This window comes from Hemiscyllium ocellatum, chromosome 31 (genome assembly GCF_020745735.1).
Source record: "Hemiscyllium ocellatum isolate sHemOce1 chromosome 31, sHemOce1.pat.X.cur, whole genome shotgun sequence".
Classification (NCBI taxonomy): domain Eukaryota; kingdom Metazoa; phylum Chordata; class Chondrichthyes; order Orectolobiformes; family Hemiscylliidae; genus Hemiscyllium; species Hemiscyllium ocellatum.
The window spans coordinates 16627794-16644104 of NC_083431.1; the positions used below are offsets into that span (position 1 = coordinate 16627794).

Genomic DNA, 16311 nt, shown 5'->3' on the forward strand with positions numbered 1-16311 from the left:
AGATTCTTGCCACTTTTTGTTTCATTTGTAATTCCTTTTCCCTGCTCTTGTTGAAGATTTGTCTCTGATTCCTTGTCTATACTAACCTTTTCTGTGGAACCTCCATAATCAATGAACAAAGCATTTTCCACATGGCTGTCATTGATGGATGCAGTTGTATGTGGTATTTCACAAGCTTGGAGAAATAGATGTTGACTAACTTGCGCTGAAAGTTTGCTGTCCAAAGTTTATTGGAGGGAAGAAAATGCTTCAGTAGGGTGGACAATTTCTCTCATACCTCTAAAATTTTGATTTAGGTAGAGTGAAATTTTCCCTTCCCACAAAATTATTTTGGATAACCTACCCTCAATTCCTAGTGAATTTGAGAGGCTAGGAAATGAAGAAAGAACACGCAGTTCTATATTTCCAAAGTTCGTTCGTGCAATGTGGACGGATTGGACTAAGTCAGCATTTATTGCCCATCCCTACTTGCCATTGAGAAGGTGATGGTGAGTTGCCTTCTTGAGTTGCTGCAGTTCTTGTGGTGTAGGTACACCCAAAGTGCTGTTAGGAAGAGAGTACCAGGATGTTAATATGGTGATCATGGTGATGTAGTTCCAAATCAGGATGGTGTGGAACTGTTCACCATCTCAAAACATCTCAAAGGAGGTAATAGCCAATGAAGCACTTTTGTGGAGTAGTAACAATTGGAGGGAATGGAACAGCAAGATTACACAATGGCTCTGTAATAATGAACAGGTAATTTTGTTAGTCTTACTAGTTGAGGGATAAATGAATGCCAGGATACCAAGTTAAGGAGAATTCTTAAGTTCTTCTGCAAAATAGTGCTGTGGAGTTTGTCTCTAAAGGAAAGCTGGAACACCTGTTTAACACCTAATCGAACAGACGGACTCTCTACAAGCATGGCCTTCCCACAGGCAGAAAGCCCTGAAGTGTTAGGCTCACTTCCATGCTTGCAGAACCTGAAGCTACAATTTTCACACACTGAGGAACGAGTGTTACTATCTGGTGTGGCTAATCCCTAGTATAAATGTATCCGTTATTACAGGTGACAGGCTGTGGCAGTCCTGATAACAGACGAAACAAAACTAGCTCATATACAAGTATGCCAGAGAGGCTTGTGTTCAAGTTCCGCCTGCTTCATAGATGTGTTGTTCAATCTCTGCGCAGGTTGATTAGACAAGATCTACAAGTATCCTTTCCAAACTTGGAATTGTGGCAGGAGAGGCACCAATTCAGTATGGCGGTAGATTCCTCATTTAAAAAGAGATTTTTCGTTTTTATTTGTATTGGTTTATTAGCTTGAAGTTCCTTCATGATTGCCCTAGGGAGTACTTATATTCTACTTTTCTTTCTTCACAAAACAGGATGTGATGTTTGTGGCTGACACTGCGAATGCCATCCTGACCTCCTTGGATGACAAATCCCTGAATGTTCGTACCAAAGCAGCCTGGTCATTGGGTAATCTCACGGACACCTTAATTGCTAACATGTACGTTTCTGTGGTTCCCTTATGTTTACATCTTTTAAGTGTACTGAGCTGGTATGGGTTGCTGAGATTTGTTAATTAACTGAGGCAGCTAGGTGGCTCAGTGTTTAGCACTGCTACCTCACAGCGACAGGGACTCTGGTTCGATTCCAGCCTTGGGTGACTGTGTGGAATTTGCACGTTCTCCCAGTGTCTGCGAGGATTTCCTCCAGTTGCTCTGGTTTCCCCCCCACAATCCAAAGATATGCAGGTCAGATGAATTGCTCGTGCTAAATTGTCCATAGTGTTAGGTGCGTTAGTCAGAGGTAAATATAGGGTAGGGGAATGGGTAGGTTGCTCTTCAGAGGGTTGGTGTGGACTTGTTGGGCTGAAGGGCCTGTTTCCATACTGTAGGGAATCTAATCTAAATTAAAGTCTTGGCACAATGACAATGTGTTGAAGTTGCCAGAGATAATGACAATGACTTATCTAGCACCTTTTACATAATAAAACATCCTCCGGTTCTTCACAGGAATGTTACAAAGCAAAATATAACGCTGAGCTACAAGAGAAGTTATTGAGTTAGATGACTTGCAGTTTGGTCCAGGAGTTAAATCTTGAAGGAGGAAAATAGAGGTAGAGAGACACAATGGTGTAAGGAGGGTATTCCAGAATACAGGTCCTAAGCAACTAAAGTTGCAGCCACCCTATTGTGTGTTAAACTGCTACTCATCTGTTTATTGAAGCAGGAAGTAGAAGTCATTCCCAAACTCTTTTGTCTGCTTCCATATTTCACTCCAGTCTGGTCTGTCCCCAGTAAGCTCCCCTTACTGAATAAAAAAGCCTTTTTGTTTCCTTTTTTTTAATTCGGAAGTGTTATCACATTCAACTGAATGTTTTTTTTTCTGCCCTGCCATCAAATTGCCCAAGGAAAAAGAACCCTTTTTCTTGAAATCACCCTGTTCAAAAATTATGACACACCTCTGGAGCAGGTAGGACCTCTGGACCAGATTAATACATCACCACTTGCGTGTTGCAAGAGCCACAAAAACAGCCCCTTTTTTTTTCTATATCCAGAAGTGCTCTTGCATACAAATGAATATTTTGTTTCCCCAAACCAAGTCACCTGTGGTATTATTATAGCTTCTGTCAACCATCACGAGTGAATCATCAGTGTTTTCCAGTTGGTTAATTTACTAAGTCCGTTAAGGCAATGCAAATCTTCAACGATGATGGGAAGGGAGCTAACTCAAAATGGAGTTAGAAGGGGAGATAAAGCATTCCACCTTGTGCACCTCCCACCTCCCTCTCTAGAGGTATTAGGAATATTGGTGGACACTGTGTGCTCCTGCTCCAAGGACACCCAACATGAATGTAGCCATGGAACAGAGGCAGACACTCAGCAGCTATGACCCCACCCCCGGCCAGGCCCGGGGCAGACCCATCGGAGAACCTCTGACTTGTCCACACCCCTCCACACCGAATGCTCAAAGATCAAGAGCATGGCTCTGAAGTGCAACTAAAAGCACAACGAAAGATTATTCAAATATCAGATAATTCCAGTAGTGTTCAAGAAATGTTTTAATCAACCTGTTCACGTGCTACTGCACACCTCTGGAGTAGGTGGGAGTTTAATCTGGGTTTCCTGACTCAGACAGGGAAACCACAAAAAAACAGCCTTTTTTTTTGAATAACAGATATTTGTAGATAATTGGGCGTTGACAAAACTAAATCATGCATGTAGGATCCTATAAGACCCTAGATGTCTAAAGTAAGACAAATATATAATGCAAGTATCAAAACTGTCCATTTAATGGCTGTAGAAAGGAGATTGAAATACAAGTAGCAAAACAAACATGAAGTGAGGCTGCACTCTTGGAGGGCTTTGTGAAGTAAAAATGTTGTTAGATAGTCAGGAAGGTGGTTATTTAAGATTCTGATCGAATGGTCAAATGATTCACTTGCGTTAACTTTTGTCTCCTCAGGGAGTCCATGGGGCTGGGTTTCCAGGAGGAGTTTTCAGATGTTCTGCTACTCAAGATGTTGAAATCCGCTACACATGCATCCAATGATAAAGACAAGGTACAAGACTGATGGATGAAAGTCTTCTATTTTTCTTTTTGTTTCCTCTCTCTAAATATATATGTACCTTTCTCAATCTCATCCTCTGATTCTCCCCTTCTGTGTTTTCTCTGGCTATCTGCTATAAGGAAATCTTATGTATTGTGCACTTCCTGTTAAGTCTGTCACTTACTTTCTTCATAACAAATTTGTATTATCTCTTTCGTGAGAATGCAGCATTTTCTCCAAATTGCCATAATCTAAGCCATGGGAAATGTGCCAATGTTGCATTGAAATTGATTGGTCAGGGTGCTGCAGATGCTGTGTCTTGTTAAGGATGCAAAAATCATCTTAAGATACTGTGTGACTCGCAGCTGCTGTCTGAAAGTAATGAGTACATTAAATATTGGTATCATTTCTGATCGAATAGCAGTCAAGCAGAATGAACCAAGGTCCTGTTCACCTTGCAATTAGACTTTGCTGCTTAAAGGGATATAGCACCTCTTAACAAGATTGATAATACATCCTGTAATAATTCTGTTTTTACAATTGGCAGTAGAAACTGGAGTAGGTCATTTGGCCCCTTCAGCCTGATATTCTACCCCTACCATTGTCTCATATCGTACTCAAAAACTCACATAATGTTACGTCATCAGCAGAATTGGAAATATTACACTTGGTCCCCATATCCAAATCCTTGATTTGGTTTAAGAATAGCTGGGTCACAAGCACTCAAACCTGCGATATCACACTAATCATTGCCTGCCAATTTAGTAATGACCTGTTTCTTCCTACTTGTTTTCTGTCCAGTATCTCAACTTCAGTCCATCCATATCTATTAACCCCAATCTCATGGGTTCTACTTTACAGCTTTAACAGTCAATACTTAGGTTTCCCACAAGTCTTATTTAATGTTCTTTTTTTCTTAGTTCTTCTTTGCCAAGTTCTAGAATTCTCTCAATCCTCAGGCATTGGTGCTGAATACATTTACCTGTATATATGTAGATTGAAATCCCCTTGGTTTCAGCGTTATATATCATAGATGCACCTCTAACTTGCTGCTTTATATTGTATCCTACATAACTACCATCATTTGATAAGCAATAAGCAATTCATTTTAATGTTTGTTATCTCTTGCTGTTTCTTAACTCCAGTGAAATTGATTCTATACCCTGATCTTCTGATCTAAGATTCTCTTAATAAAAATTGATCACATCCTATACTAAAAGCACTATTCCAGCTTCTTTTCCATTTGTCTGTTCTTCCTAAATGTTAAACACCCTTGAATATTCAGTTCCTGGCTTGGTTGGACTGCGGCATTATCTCTGAAATGGCAATTAAATTATACTGTACCTATTTACTTCTACTTGTGGGGTCAATTCAATTGCCTTGTTGCAAATGCTAAATTAATTCAGACAGAGTGCCTTTAATTTAAATTTTAAGTTTTAAAGTGTTTTTCTATATTTGATTTTGCCTTTGTTTCTGCTGGCTTTCAATCTCACTTTGAACTTTTTTTCCTACCATTACCAGCTTTGCTTTTCTTCTGTCTGAATTCATTCTCCAGTTCCCATCTCATTGCCAAGCTAAATTAAACTGAAACAAGGAATTGTAGATACTGGAGATCTGAAACAAAAACAGCAAGTACTGTAGAAACTCCAATCTCACTGCATCTGTGGAGAGACAAACAGAGTCAGTGTTTCATGTTGAGTGACCTTTCATCAGAACTGGACTTGAAATGTTAACCTGTTTTTCTCTCCACAGAAGCTACCAGACCTGCTGAGTTTCTCCAGCACTTTCTACTTTTTGGTCTTGAAGCTTGTTTAAGTCCTCCCTAACAAGAGTAGCAAATCTCCCTGTGAGGAGATTGATCCCAGTCCTGCTAAGCTGTAACCTGACCTCCTTATACAGACCCCCCCCCCCCATCACAGAACTGCTCCCAAGATCTCTGAAATCGAAAGCCCTTCCTCCTGCACCATCTCTCTATCATCTGTTCATTTGCTGCTCCTTCTGTTTCTGTGTTCACACATGGTGCTGGGAATAATCAGTAGATTGCCACCATACATTACAGCAACACATTTGATCCAGGAGATCTGATAGTTATATATATGCATCTTTTAATATATTTTTTACATCTGCGTATACTGCCATCGTTAACTGTGTCCATGTTTATAACGAAACTGTCAACATAAATGTAAATTTATCACATTGTAATTACAGCCTCCTGAAAGTAACAGTGCTATAGCATGTTACTTTTGTACCTAGCAACAGTATAACAAGTTTACATTTCCAATGTGAATGTAGACAAATAAATTAATTATGAATTATATGCAAACAAGGATAAAGTATGTTACTTAAAATGAGAATTGTACTATATATTTGAATCATAGCATGTAAATCTAAGCCACCCTGTAACCTGCTCCTTTCTGAAGATTAAGTTCACATAGATTGTGTGTCTGGAATGTCAAAGCAGGTTGACTAGCGGATATAGGTAAAAGTCTTGCATTGTCAAAGTGTTAACGTGCTAGAAAAAAAGAAATGCAGTCAGTAATTTGCTACTTTTTTTCTGTTCTTGGAAACCTGTCTTCAACCTGGGCAAGAACCAGAGATTTATAAAAACTCCCAACCTACCAAATGTTTTCTCCATAATCAATTTTGAGTGGTTTCAGTCTCTTGCTGGGAGGTTGTCGGTCATAAAGGGACAGTGTAGGCTAAACGTACAAAAGCTGAGCATTTTAACCAGTTCCCATGCTACCTGCAAACAATATTCTTGACTGGTTTTAGTTAGTGAATAACATTTATATTACAGTCAATAGGAAATCAAACTGGTGTCCACACCAGCATTATTAATGTCAGTGTCATGAGGTGTGATGCAGATATTTCATATGACTTCAATCAAAGACTTATATTTCTATCCCTGTCATGCAAACCAATTGGTAAATAAATTTGAGATGCAATTTATTCTTCCCAGCTACAGCTGCTGTATGGGATGAAATGCCAAAGTAAGAGCATAAAAGGCTGTCTTCTCTTCTGTATCTCACTGCAGATTTAAAGAATATGGAATCAACTGTAGTCATTTGATCACCTCTGGTCACTGTTCAATATGTTTCTCTGATGTCTATATCCAACAGCCAATATGTGTTTAGAATGTAGGCAATTATAATGTAGTTTAAATACTCAGAGTATCTCTATAACAGAAGAGATGAAACTGGGGAAATTCCAGTACTGCTTTTTTAGGACAATAATTCTGAAAGTTATTTATGCAGGAAAATCCTGAAAAGGAGTGTAAGATTCTCAGTGGGTGGAGGGGGAGGGGAAAGTCTCAAATTCTAAAGTGAAAACACTTGAATGTCTGAAATAAAGGGAAGAAAATTCTGTAGCAATCTCAGATAATATCAGCAAAATGACTCAAATATTCAAAGGTTCAGGGGAATTTTGCTCTTTTAGCAAATAAAATTACTCCAAGTCTCCATGGAGATTACTTCATAAGAGATTAATTTTTCAGATTGTCATTGGTGCTGCGGAGACTATATGAGTATTGAACTGACATTTGTCTTTTCATTGCAGGTCATTTAGAATTAACTGCTCAGTTGCAACCTGCCTTTTCTTACTGCTGTTCCTTATAGGACAACTCATAACCATCTAAACAAGTATCTATTAATTAAATGCATGGCAGGTTTTAAGGAATGAATCCCACTTTATACCTGTGATTGCAGGTGTACCTGTACATATTGGAAGGTTTAGCTTTTAGTTGGTGATTCAGGCTTGTTGCTAAACTCAGCTGCTCACTCCAATGAAATCCTGAACAAACTCTGGAGGGTGTTTTCTCTCCTTTCCTATAGGTTACCACTAAATAGTTCACAATAGGGAATGTGGAATTTGTCATGAGGTGATATTTCTACACTGACTGCATGAATAGTCATTTCATAGAATCCCTGGAGTGTGGAAACAGGCCTTTCGGCCGAATGAGTCCACACTGACTCTATTAAACCCACCCAAATATCCCTGATCACTATAGGCAATTTACCTTGGTCAGTGCAGCTAAACTCCACATCGTTGGACTGTGGGCGAAATCCACACAGACACAGGGAGAATGTGCAAACTCCACACAGTCGCCTGAGGCCGGAATTGAACTCGGGTCTCTGACGCTGTGAGGCAGCAGTGCTAAACACTGAGCTATTGTGCTGCTCAAGTCCCATAGTTCTGCAAAATTAAAAGTCTTGCATTGTATCCGAGGGGAAGTAACACATCAGTAACTTTACGCTCGACTGCAACTAATCTCTGCTCCGAGATCGCATGACAATGCAGTCTGAGAATGGTCAGGTGATGGGATTTCTGTTCGATATTCTTTCCATCTCTCTTTTCTCTGTGGAGAGCTCTGATCACAGTCTTCACATGACAGAACTCCATCCTAATGTTCTGTGGCACAGGACCAAAGTACTCAGTCCCACCATGCCTTGTTTTGTTTCTTTTAGTTCGGCCTGATCCCAACAGGGTTTCTGTGTTGCAGGTGAAGAGCAATGCTGTGCGAGCTCTAGGAAATCTGCTGCACTTCCTGCAGCCTCACCACATCTCCAAACCCCAGTTCAAGGCCAGCATTGAGGAGTCAATCCAGGCTTTAATCCGCACTGTTCAGAGCGAGGCCACCATGAAGGTGCGGTGGAATGCATGCTACGCATTGGGGAATATGTTCAAAAATCCAGCTATTCCACTCGGTATGTATTTATATTGATCTCTTTCAGCTTTGGGATTTGTTAGAACAAAGACCAGTACAGCACAGGAACAGGCCCTTTGTCCCTCCAAGCCTGCACCGACACATTTTGCCCTTCCACACTGAAACTGTCTTCACTTACAGGATCTTTAACCCTCTATTCCCTTCCTATTCATGTATTTGTCCAGTATTTCTTCATTGCAGCTATTGTCTCTGCTACCATCACCTCCCCTGGCAGTGCATTCCCAGCACGAGTTTGGTGCATGGAGCTCTTTAACTGTTTTAACTCTTTACATCTGATACTTCCTTGTGTTTGTTTTGGTTTGACTGTGGATAGGATGATCCCTGAGGTTTTGTCCTGTCCTTGCAGCTGCTGAATGCCTTTCTTTAATCATGGTGTCACCTGTCTCCATCTTTGGTCAAGAACACTTGTGGTTGATTGTAATATTACAATCTCTGGCTTGAATGAGATGACCAAACTCATCACAGACTAGGGGTTTAAACCTGGGATCCTCCTAGGTTTTTTTTTAACGTATTTTCAGATGCCATGTCAATTGTGTCAGACCATTTTCTGACTGAAGGGACCAGATGTAAGTGTTTTATTTCAAAATAATTTTTCTGCCCTACAATGTTTTGAAGGTGAAGATGTTAGCTTTGGAGCTTTAAAACTCAGTTGGCAACACTTCTACCTCTGAATTAGAACACCATGGGTAAAAACCACACTCTAGAATTTGTGCCGATACTTTAACCTCAGTAAGGACTTTCACTGTCAGAGGTGATGATCTTCACACGAAACATTAATCAAGTGCCTCATATGAATTTTCAGGTAGTTTACATGGCCATCAGTGATTCAAAGAATAGGGACTACTGCCCAGTTTTCCTGTTGAAGTGGGCACAATGGGCCAAATGACTCTATTAACTGCTGTCACCATTCTAAAATTCTATCCAGGGCATACACCTTGTGGTTAAATATTCTCCTGATTTTCTTGAGATCTTCATTTTGGTTTTCAGGAGCTCCTTTTTCGTCCTCACGAGGACAATTATTAGGTGATGCAGTTACTAAGTAACAAGACCTTCTGTATTTGTCTTGATATGTGGGTTATTTGAACTTTCACAGAAGTAGAATTAAAGCTCAATGGGCTGAATGGCCTCTATCTGCACTTTAGGGATCCTATGAGACTTTTCTCTGATTGTCCCCCACAATTGAATTTTCAGAGATGGTTTGGGAAGTTTTGGGGTGGGTATGCCCACAGTCCTCATATATTCTCCAAGTGGATTTGATGACATTCTGGTTCAAACTGCACCATGGAAAACATTTAATTTTGGTTCTGAGTGGTGGAACTTTCAGAGATAATTTCTACAGCATCTTCCAAACTAAATGGTCTTCCTTTCCTGTTGGGAGTTAGCAAGCACAAGCTCCGCCACCTAGTGGTGCCATCGGAATCAGCAGGCTTTCCTGTTTGAGATGACTTTTTATTAAGAGTCATAGAGATGTACAGCACGGAAACAGACCCTTCGGTCCAACTCATCCATGCCGACCAGATATCCCTACCCAATCTAGTCCCACCTGCCAGCACCCGGCCCATATCCCCCCAAACCCTTCCTATTCATATACCCATCCAAATGCCTTTTAAATGTTGCAATTGTAGCAGTCTCCACCAATTCCTCTGGCAGCCCATTCTATACATGCACCACCCTCTGTGTGAAACATTTGCTCCCTAAATCTCCTTTATATCTTTCCCCTCTCACCCTAATCCTATGCCTTCTAGTTCTGGACTCCCCCACCCCAGGGAAAAGACTTTGCCTATTTACCCTATCCATGCCCCTCATAATTTTATAAACCTCTATAAAGTCACCCCTCAGCCTCCGACACTCCAGGGAAATCAGCCCCGGCCTATTCAGCCTCTCCCTCTTAATCAAATCCTCCAACCCTGGCAACGTCTTTGTAAATCTTTTCTGAGCCCTTTCAAATTTCACAAAATCCTTCCAATAGGAAGGAGACCAGAATTGCACTCAATATTACAAAAGTGGCCTAACCAATGTCCTGTACAGTCGCAACATGATCCCCCAACTCATGTACTCAATACAGTGACCAATAAAGGAAAGCATACCAAACGCCACCTTCACTGTCCTATATACCTGTGATTCTACTTTCAAGGAGCTATGAGCCTAAATGTCAGAACCTGCCTGGTCACTTGCAAGGAATGTTGGTGATTGGACCTCCATTCACAACCCAGCCAGTCGAGGGACAATCAGAGTCATAGAGCTGTACAGCACAGAAACAGACCCTTTGGTCCAACTCGTCCATGCCAACCAAGTTTCCCAAACTAATCTAGTCCTACTTACCTAGTTTGACTCTCATCCCTCTAAACCTTTCATATTCATGTACCTATCCAGGCGTCCTTCGAATGTTGTTACTATCACTGCATCTACTACTTACTATGACAGGTCATTCCACATCCAAACCCCACTCTCCGTGTGGAAAAACTTGTCTTTCAGGTTCCTTTTAAATCTTTCTCCTCTCACCATTAAAGATATGCCCTGTAGTTTGAACTCCACAACCCCCCCCCCCCCCATCCTATTGAAAAGACCATTGCTATTCACCTCGTCTATGCCCCTCATAACTTTATAAAGTTAAAAATCACACAACACCAGGCTATAGTCCAACAGGTTTATTTGGAAACACTAGCTTTCAGAGTGCTGCTCCTTCAGTAACCACCTGATTAAGGCACAGCGCTCTGAAAGCTAGTGTTTCCAATTAAACCTGTTGGACTGTAACCTGGCGTTGTGTGGTTTTTAACTTTGTACACCCCAGTCCAACACTGGCATCTCCAAATCATAATTTTATAAACCGCAATAAGGTGACCTCGCAAAATGGCCCCACAGGATCCCCTGTCCCTTATACTCCAGTTAAACTGGGTAACTGAATGCAAGACCAATATCTATAGAGAAATGAAAAACAGCCTGTTTAATAGTAGTGAACTAGTAGTTTGCAGAAACCACTATTCTCGCACATGCTAACTGCTGTGTTTCCATCAACACCTGGCCATTGTGCAGGATGGGGGAATAGTGGGTGAAGACCCACATGTCATCACCCTGCTTTGCAGCAATTTAGGGTATTATGAGCTTGAGTAAAATGTCAGGGCGCTGGGGTTAAAGTGTGGAGTTTAGCAGTTTTGGAGCCCAGACTGTAGACTGTCCAAAGATGTTTTCTACCGAATAGTTTCAGTGTTACAGTGAAGTGAAAGTGGAGCTCGGTGTTTCTCATTGTGACTGTTCCTTACAGACTCCGCTCCCTGGGCAGCTCAGGCTTTCAGTGCCTTGACCTCGGTGGTGAAAACCTGCAAAAACTTCAAAGTGCGCATCAAATCAGCCATGGCCCTCTCCGTCCCCGACAGCCGTGAACGTTATGGGGACAGCAAACAGTTCAGCGAGATTTGGAACGCACTGGTGCTGGCCTTGGAAAAGAGTGAAGAGACCGAAGACTTCCTGGAGTTCAAGTACTGTGCCAGTCTGAGAACTCAGATCTGCCAGACACTGCTGCACCTTCTCCACCTCATCAACGCTGAAGACCACCCCTGCATCAGCAAATCCATTTCCGAGAAAGGTGACTTAATCCGAACCTTTGTTCAGCGCTTTCTCACTTCAGGGACGGAGGCTGATGAAACTCCGACAGACCCACAGGATAGGGTCAGGATGTTGCAAAAGGCCTTTCAGCACCTACGCAGCCTTCAGGAGGTGCCGTTGGAGGAGAGAGAGCGGGTGGCCAAATACCTGGATGAAATCCTGAAACATTGCGCAGAATCCACAGCCCTACAGAGTGGTCTGAAAGATAGTCAGGAGTGAAGTGTTCTGCCCACTTCTTGCTGAATGTCCAATGCTTTTGAACATTACAACAGCTCTGTCTGTTTTGCTTTTATAATTGCTTCTTAAAAGATGGAGGTGGGGTGCCCTGGCACGTGGGAGACTCCATTGCATTAGACGCTCCCGACCCTCCTCTGGGACTATAAGGTCACACTTGGTGAACATCAATAAGTTGAAAGTCCATTTTCTCTGTGGGTATGGAGGCATTTTTGTATCGTTTCAATCCAGGTTCCAGTGGACAGGAACCCTGAGCGTGTCAAAACTGCCCCAAATTCTCCAACAGACTCTTCCAGAGAGGCTGAAAAATGTCACACTGATGCAATTAGAGGCCATTCTTTTTAATTTATAAACCGAATACAGAGTACGTCACTTTGTGTCCAACCTGGTGTAGGAGTGCCCGATGGTGACACAGGATGCCTGAGCTAGAAAGGGCAATGATCATCAGCACTGACATCCTCTGTTTGACAATTTTTTTGTTGTTGACGTGTGGGTGGAATATTAAATACACTGAAATGCCATTGAGATGCCACAATGTATTCAGTGCAAGTGGGTGGCAGAGCTGTGGAGTGGAATATTTTCATTATGTATCTAATGACTGTTCTGATTCCTCTCAGGCTGTCGGTCAGAGAAGTATTTCTATATGTAATTGTTTTTTTAAACCTGTAGCACCATCACACCATTTCCACCCACACACTCCCTCACCATCATCAGCCAAGTATTACAGAAAGCTGGAGTCATTGCATTTTTCAGTGTATTGTGATATTGATCAGACCAACAGGGAGTAACATTTAAGACGGTTTCACACAAAGGGGAAGAGAGAATGAGTTATGGATGGATGTGGTGAACTCTTTTGCCCTGGCATCCTGTTTATGCTCCAGGGATGCATTTCCAGCTCCATTCCTGTTTCTGACCCCAGCCGGCTGATGTCACAAATGCTGTGTATTTAAATAGACTTCCCCCAGGGCTGTGATCTGCTAAAACTTGATTGACATGATGCAAAGGGATTTGGGCTTTCATAGGGAACGCCACAGCTACTCGGGATTTCACTTTTTGATTTTTGCATGCGCTGAGGATTATTGATCCCACTTCACATTTGCAATCCAAAATTAGTATTGCAAAATTCATGCTGACGCCATTGGCGGATCCTCGCAATGATCGATCAATCCCCATCTTCAACTCCTGGCTTCCACTCGGTTGCATTCTTGGGATTTCCAGCTGCTGAAATGTCAGGGGATAGGACTGAGACCAGAAAGAATTTTCACAGAGTAAGATATTTTGTTGGACTTGGAGTCAAGGTGAAGAAACCTTTTCACACAGAGGTACATGCTTTCAAACACTTGTGACCCAGAAGGAGCAAAGACATTTCTTTGGCACTTGCTCTGAATTGATAGAATGTGATTTTTCTCATAAAACTTGTGCCTTTTTCCCCATCCCCTGCCTAAGAGCTGCTTGCCACTCCACAGACAGCCAGAAATAATGCAGAGCAACAGTCACCCCAACGCCAACTAAAGAATTGGGCAAAGCCATGCAAGTGCTAAGTTTAGGCTTTACCATGTTAAACAGTGATCCTGATTTTGTGGGAATGACAGTGAAACAGTTAGAATTCGCTGTCATTACTACGCTGAAAGAGCAGTTTTGGACACACACACACACACACACACACACACACACACACACACAAAATCAGTCATTCTATGCTTTGAAGAAGATGCAGAGCAGAGTTTGCCCAGAGTACGATCCATAAAGAATCAGTGAATTGATGAGATCTTCCACTCTTATTTACACTTCTGGTCTCACTGTACAAAACAAAAAGCTTGGAAAAAATTGCATCTTGTTGAATGAGGTGTAATTGGGTTTTTAACAACGTACTAACAATAAATAATGCGAAACACCATCTCTGGCCATAAAGCCAATATTTTTATTTGTGGAACATCAAATGTCTCTGCTGCGATGATAAATTTCACGTTGGGATGATTTTTGAAAATTTGTTCATATTTTAGCCTCTGATTTAACCCATACATAATTTATTTTGAATGTTTAAATTAAAAAGATTATCAATGCTTCTAATGTCTTGTTTTTCTGTCATCGCGTATACATTCAGTAAGCTGACTGACATACCTGGATGTCCCAGTCAACTCAGTGCCAGATCCAAACTGCTGTTGAGAAAAGGGATGCCTCTATTACCTAGAAGATCAAGAGCAACAGATATGTGGGAACACCATCACTCCTCTAAGCTACATTATATCCTGATAAAGATAGCTAGGCCTTTTTGGAATGCAGAGATATTGTGGATCATTTTTAAATAACTGCATCTGCTCTGATACATGCAAATAGTTAACTTCAATCCATTGTGAATAATAACAGTAATGAAGATTTTCCCTTGAATAAATCCATTTCTTGGCACTCCCACATTCATGGTGGCAAACAAAAGGGTAATAGTAGTTTCTTTTGTTTGTGGCAATCTACAGCACAAGGAATAAAATTCAAACCAATTCTTTGATAAAAATGAGTGAAACCTGCCCACCATACTTATGGTTTCACTGTCCCACAGCGTTTTATAATTTCCAAATGCCCTTGGTGAATCATTTGAAGGATATGAAACTGAAGGGATCTTGGTATGACTAATCTCACATTGAAGACTAGTAAGTCATAAATAACAATGAGGTGCTTATACTGTTCAAAGTATAGGTGTAATAACAAACTATTGAGTACATAGTCTGGCCATCCTTCCAGATTTGCACACATTATTTATCTTGTTCTTGGACTTATCTCTTTCAACTTCCTTTCAGTAGCTGCTAAGTTCTCAGAGACTGGGGATGTATAGGCTTCAACTTCCAATTAAATGTAAGAGCATTTTTTTGGCACTCTTGAGAGTGTGGCTTGCTGTTTTCCCTGTACATGTTTTCTGATTCCTAATCTGAAGCACTGAATTCTGAGCATAATTCTGGGTAATTTCATCTTCTGAAGTGTAGCTAATAGTTTATGGTCTATTTTGTGATTAGGAGATGCCGGTGTTGGACTGGGCTGTACAAAGTTTAAAAATCACACAGCACCAGGTTATAGTGAAACAGGTTTATTTTGAAGCACTAGCTTTTGAAGCGCAGCTCCTTCATCAGGTAGCTGTGGAGTACAACCACCTGATGAAGGAGTGGCAGTCCGAAAGCTAGTGTTTCCAAATAAACATGTTGGATTATAACCTAGTGTTGTGTGATTTTTAACTTGGCCTATTTCAGTTTGATTTGTAATCCCATCTTCTTTCATGATCAAACATTTTCCCTCTTTGAACCAAAGCAGACTGGTCTATGCTTCACATCATCTCACACTTATGAGTCTTCAATGTGAGATTAGTCATACCAAGATCCCTTCTTTCTATTCACTCATGGGATATGAGAGTCACTGGCTATACCAGCATTTATTAACTTAGATCTGTTGCCCTGGAGAAGGAGTTGGAGAGTTGTTTTCTTGAACTGCTGTGGTCCTTTGGGTGCAGGGGCAAGGACACCCACTGAGCTGTTGACAAGGGAGTTCCAGAGTTCTTATTCAGCAATGCTGAAGGAATAAAGATGCAGCTCCAAGTCAGAATTTGCAGGTGATGGTGTTCCTATACATCTGCTGCCCTTCTGGGGTTAGAGGTTGTGAGTTTGGTAGTGCTTTCAAAGGAGACCTGGTAAGTTGTTGCCATGCATCTTGTATCTGGTACACACTGCTGTCATTGTGTATCCGTGGTGAGGCGTGTGAATGTTGGTGATGGGCAGGCTGCTGATCAAGTAGACTGCTTTGTCCTAGATGGTGTTAAACTTAAGTATTGAAGCTGCACCTTTACTGGCAAGTAGAGAGTGTTTCATACCACCCCTAATTTGTGCCTTCTGTGATTGTGGACATACATTAGGGAAACAGAAAGTGAGTTACCTGCTGCAGGATTCCCAGCCTTTCACCTGCTTGAGTTTGAATCCTACCATAGCAGAGGGTGAATTTGAATTCAATATGTAGTCTGGGATTAAAAAAGCTGGCCTAATGTAACAATTGAAATTGTTGTGAAAACTCATCTGGTTTATTGATATCCTTTTATAGAAGGTAATCTGACATCCTTACCTGCATGTAATAGGGTTAGGGTTGACTCTTTACTGAATTCTGGGCATTTTGCAATGGGCAGTGAATGCTGGCCTAGTCAGCAATGTCCACATCACATGAATGAATAAAATCAAAATCA

The 16311-nt window shown here is 41.3% G+C and overlaps 1 protein-coding gene across 3 annotated transcripts in view; it reads left to right on the forward strand.

Annotated features, from left to right (window-relative positions):
• Positions 1 to 14109, forward strand: part of heatr6 (HEAT repeat containing 6) — a 74221-nt gene extending 60112 nt beyond the window's left edge. For all 3 annotated transcript variants that reach the window (XM_060847733.1, XM_060847734.1, XM_060847735.1), the window contains 4 exons: positions 1368 to 1492; positions 3454 to 3550; positions 8037 to 8241; positions 11524 to 14109. In XM_060847733.1, coding sequence (XP_060703716.1) covers positions 1368 to 1492; positions 3454 to 3550; positions 8037 to 8241; positions 11524 to 12083 — 987 coding nt within the window. In that variant the 3' untranslated portion in view covers positions 12084 to 14109. The remainder of the gene's footprint in view (positions 1 to 1367; positions 1493 to 3453; positions 3551 to 8036; positions 8242 to 11523) is intronic.
• The last annotated feature ends 2202 nt before the right edge of the window (positions 14110 to 16311 follow it).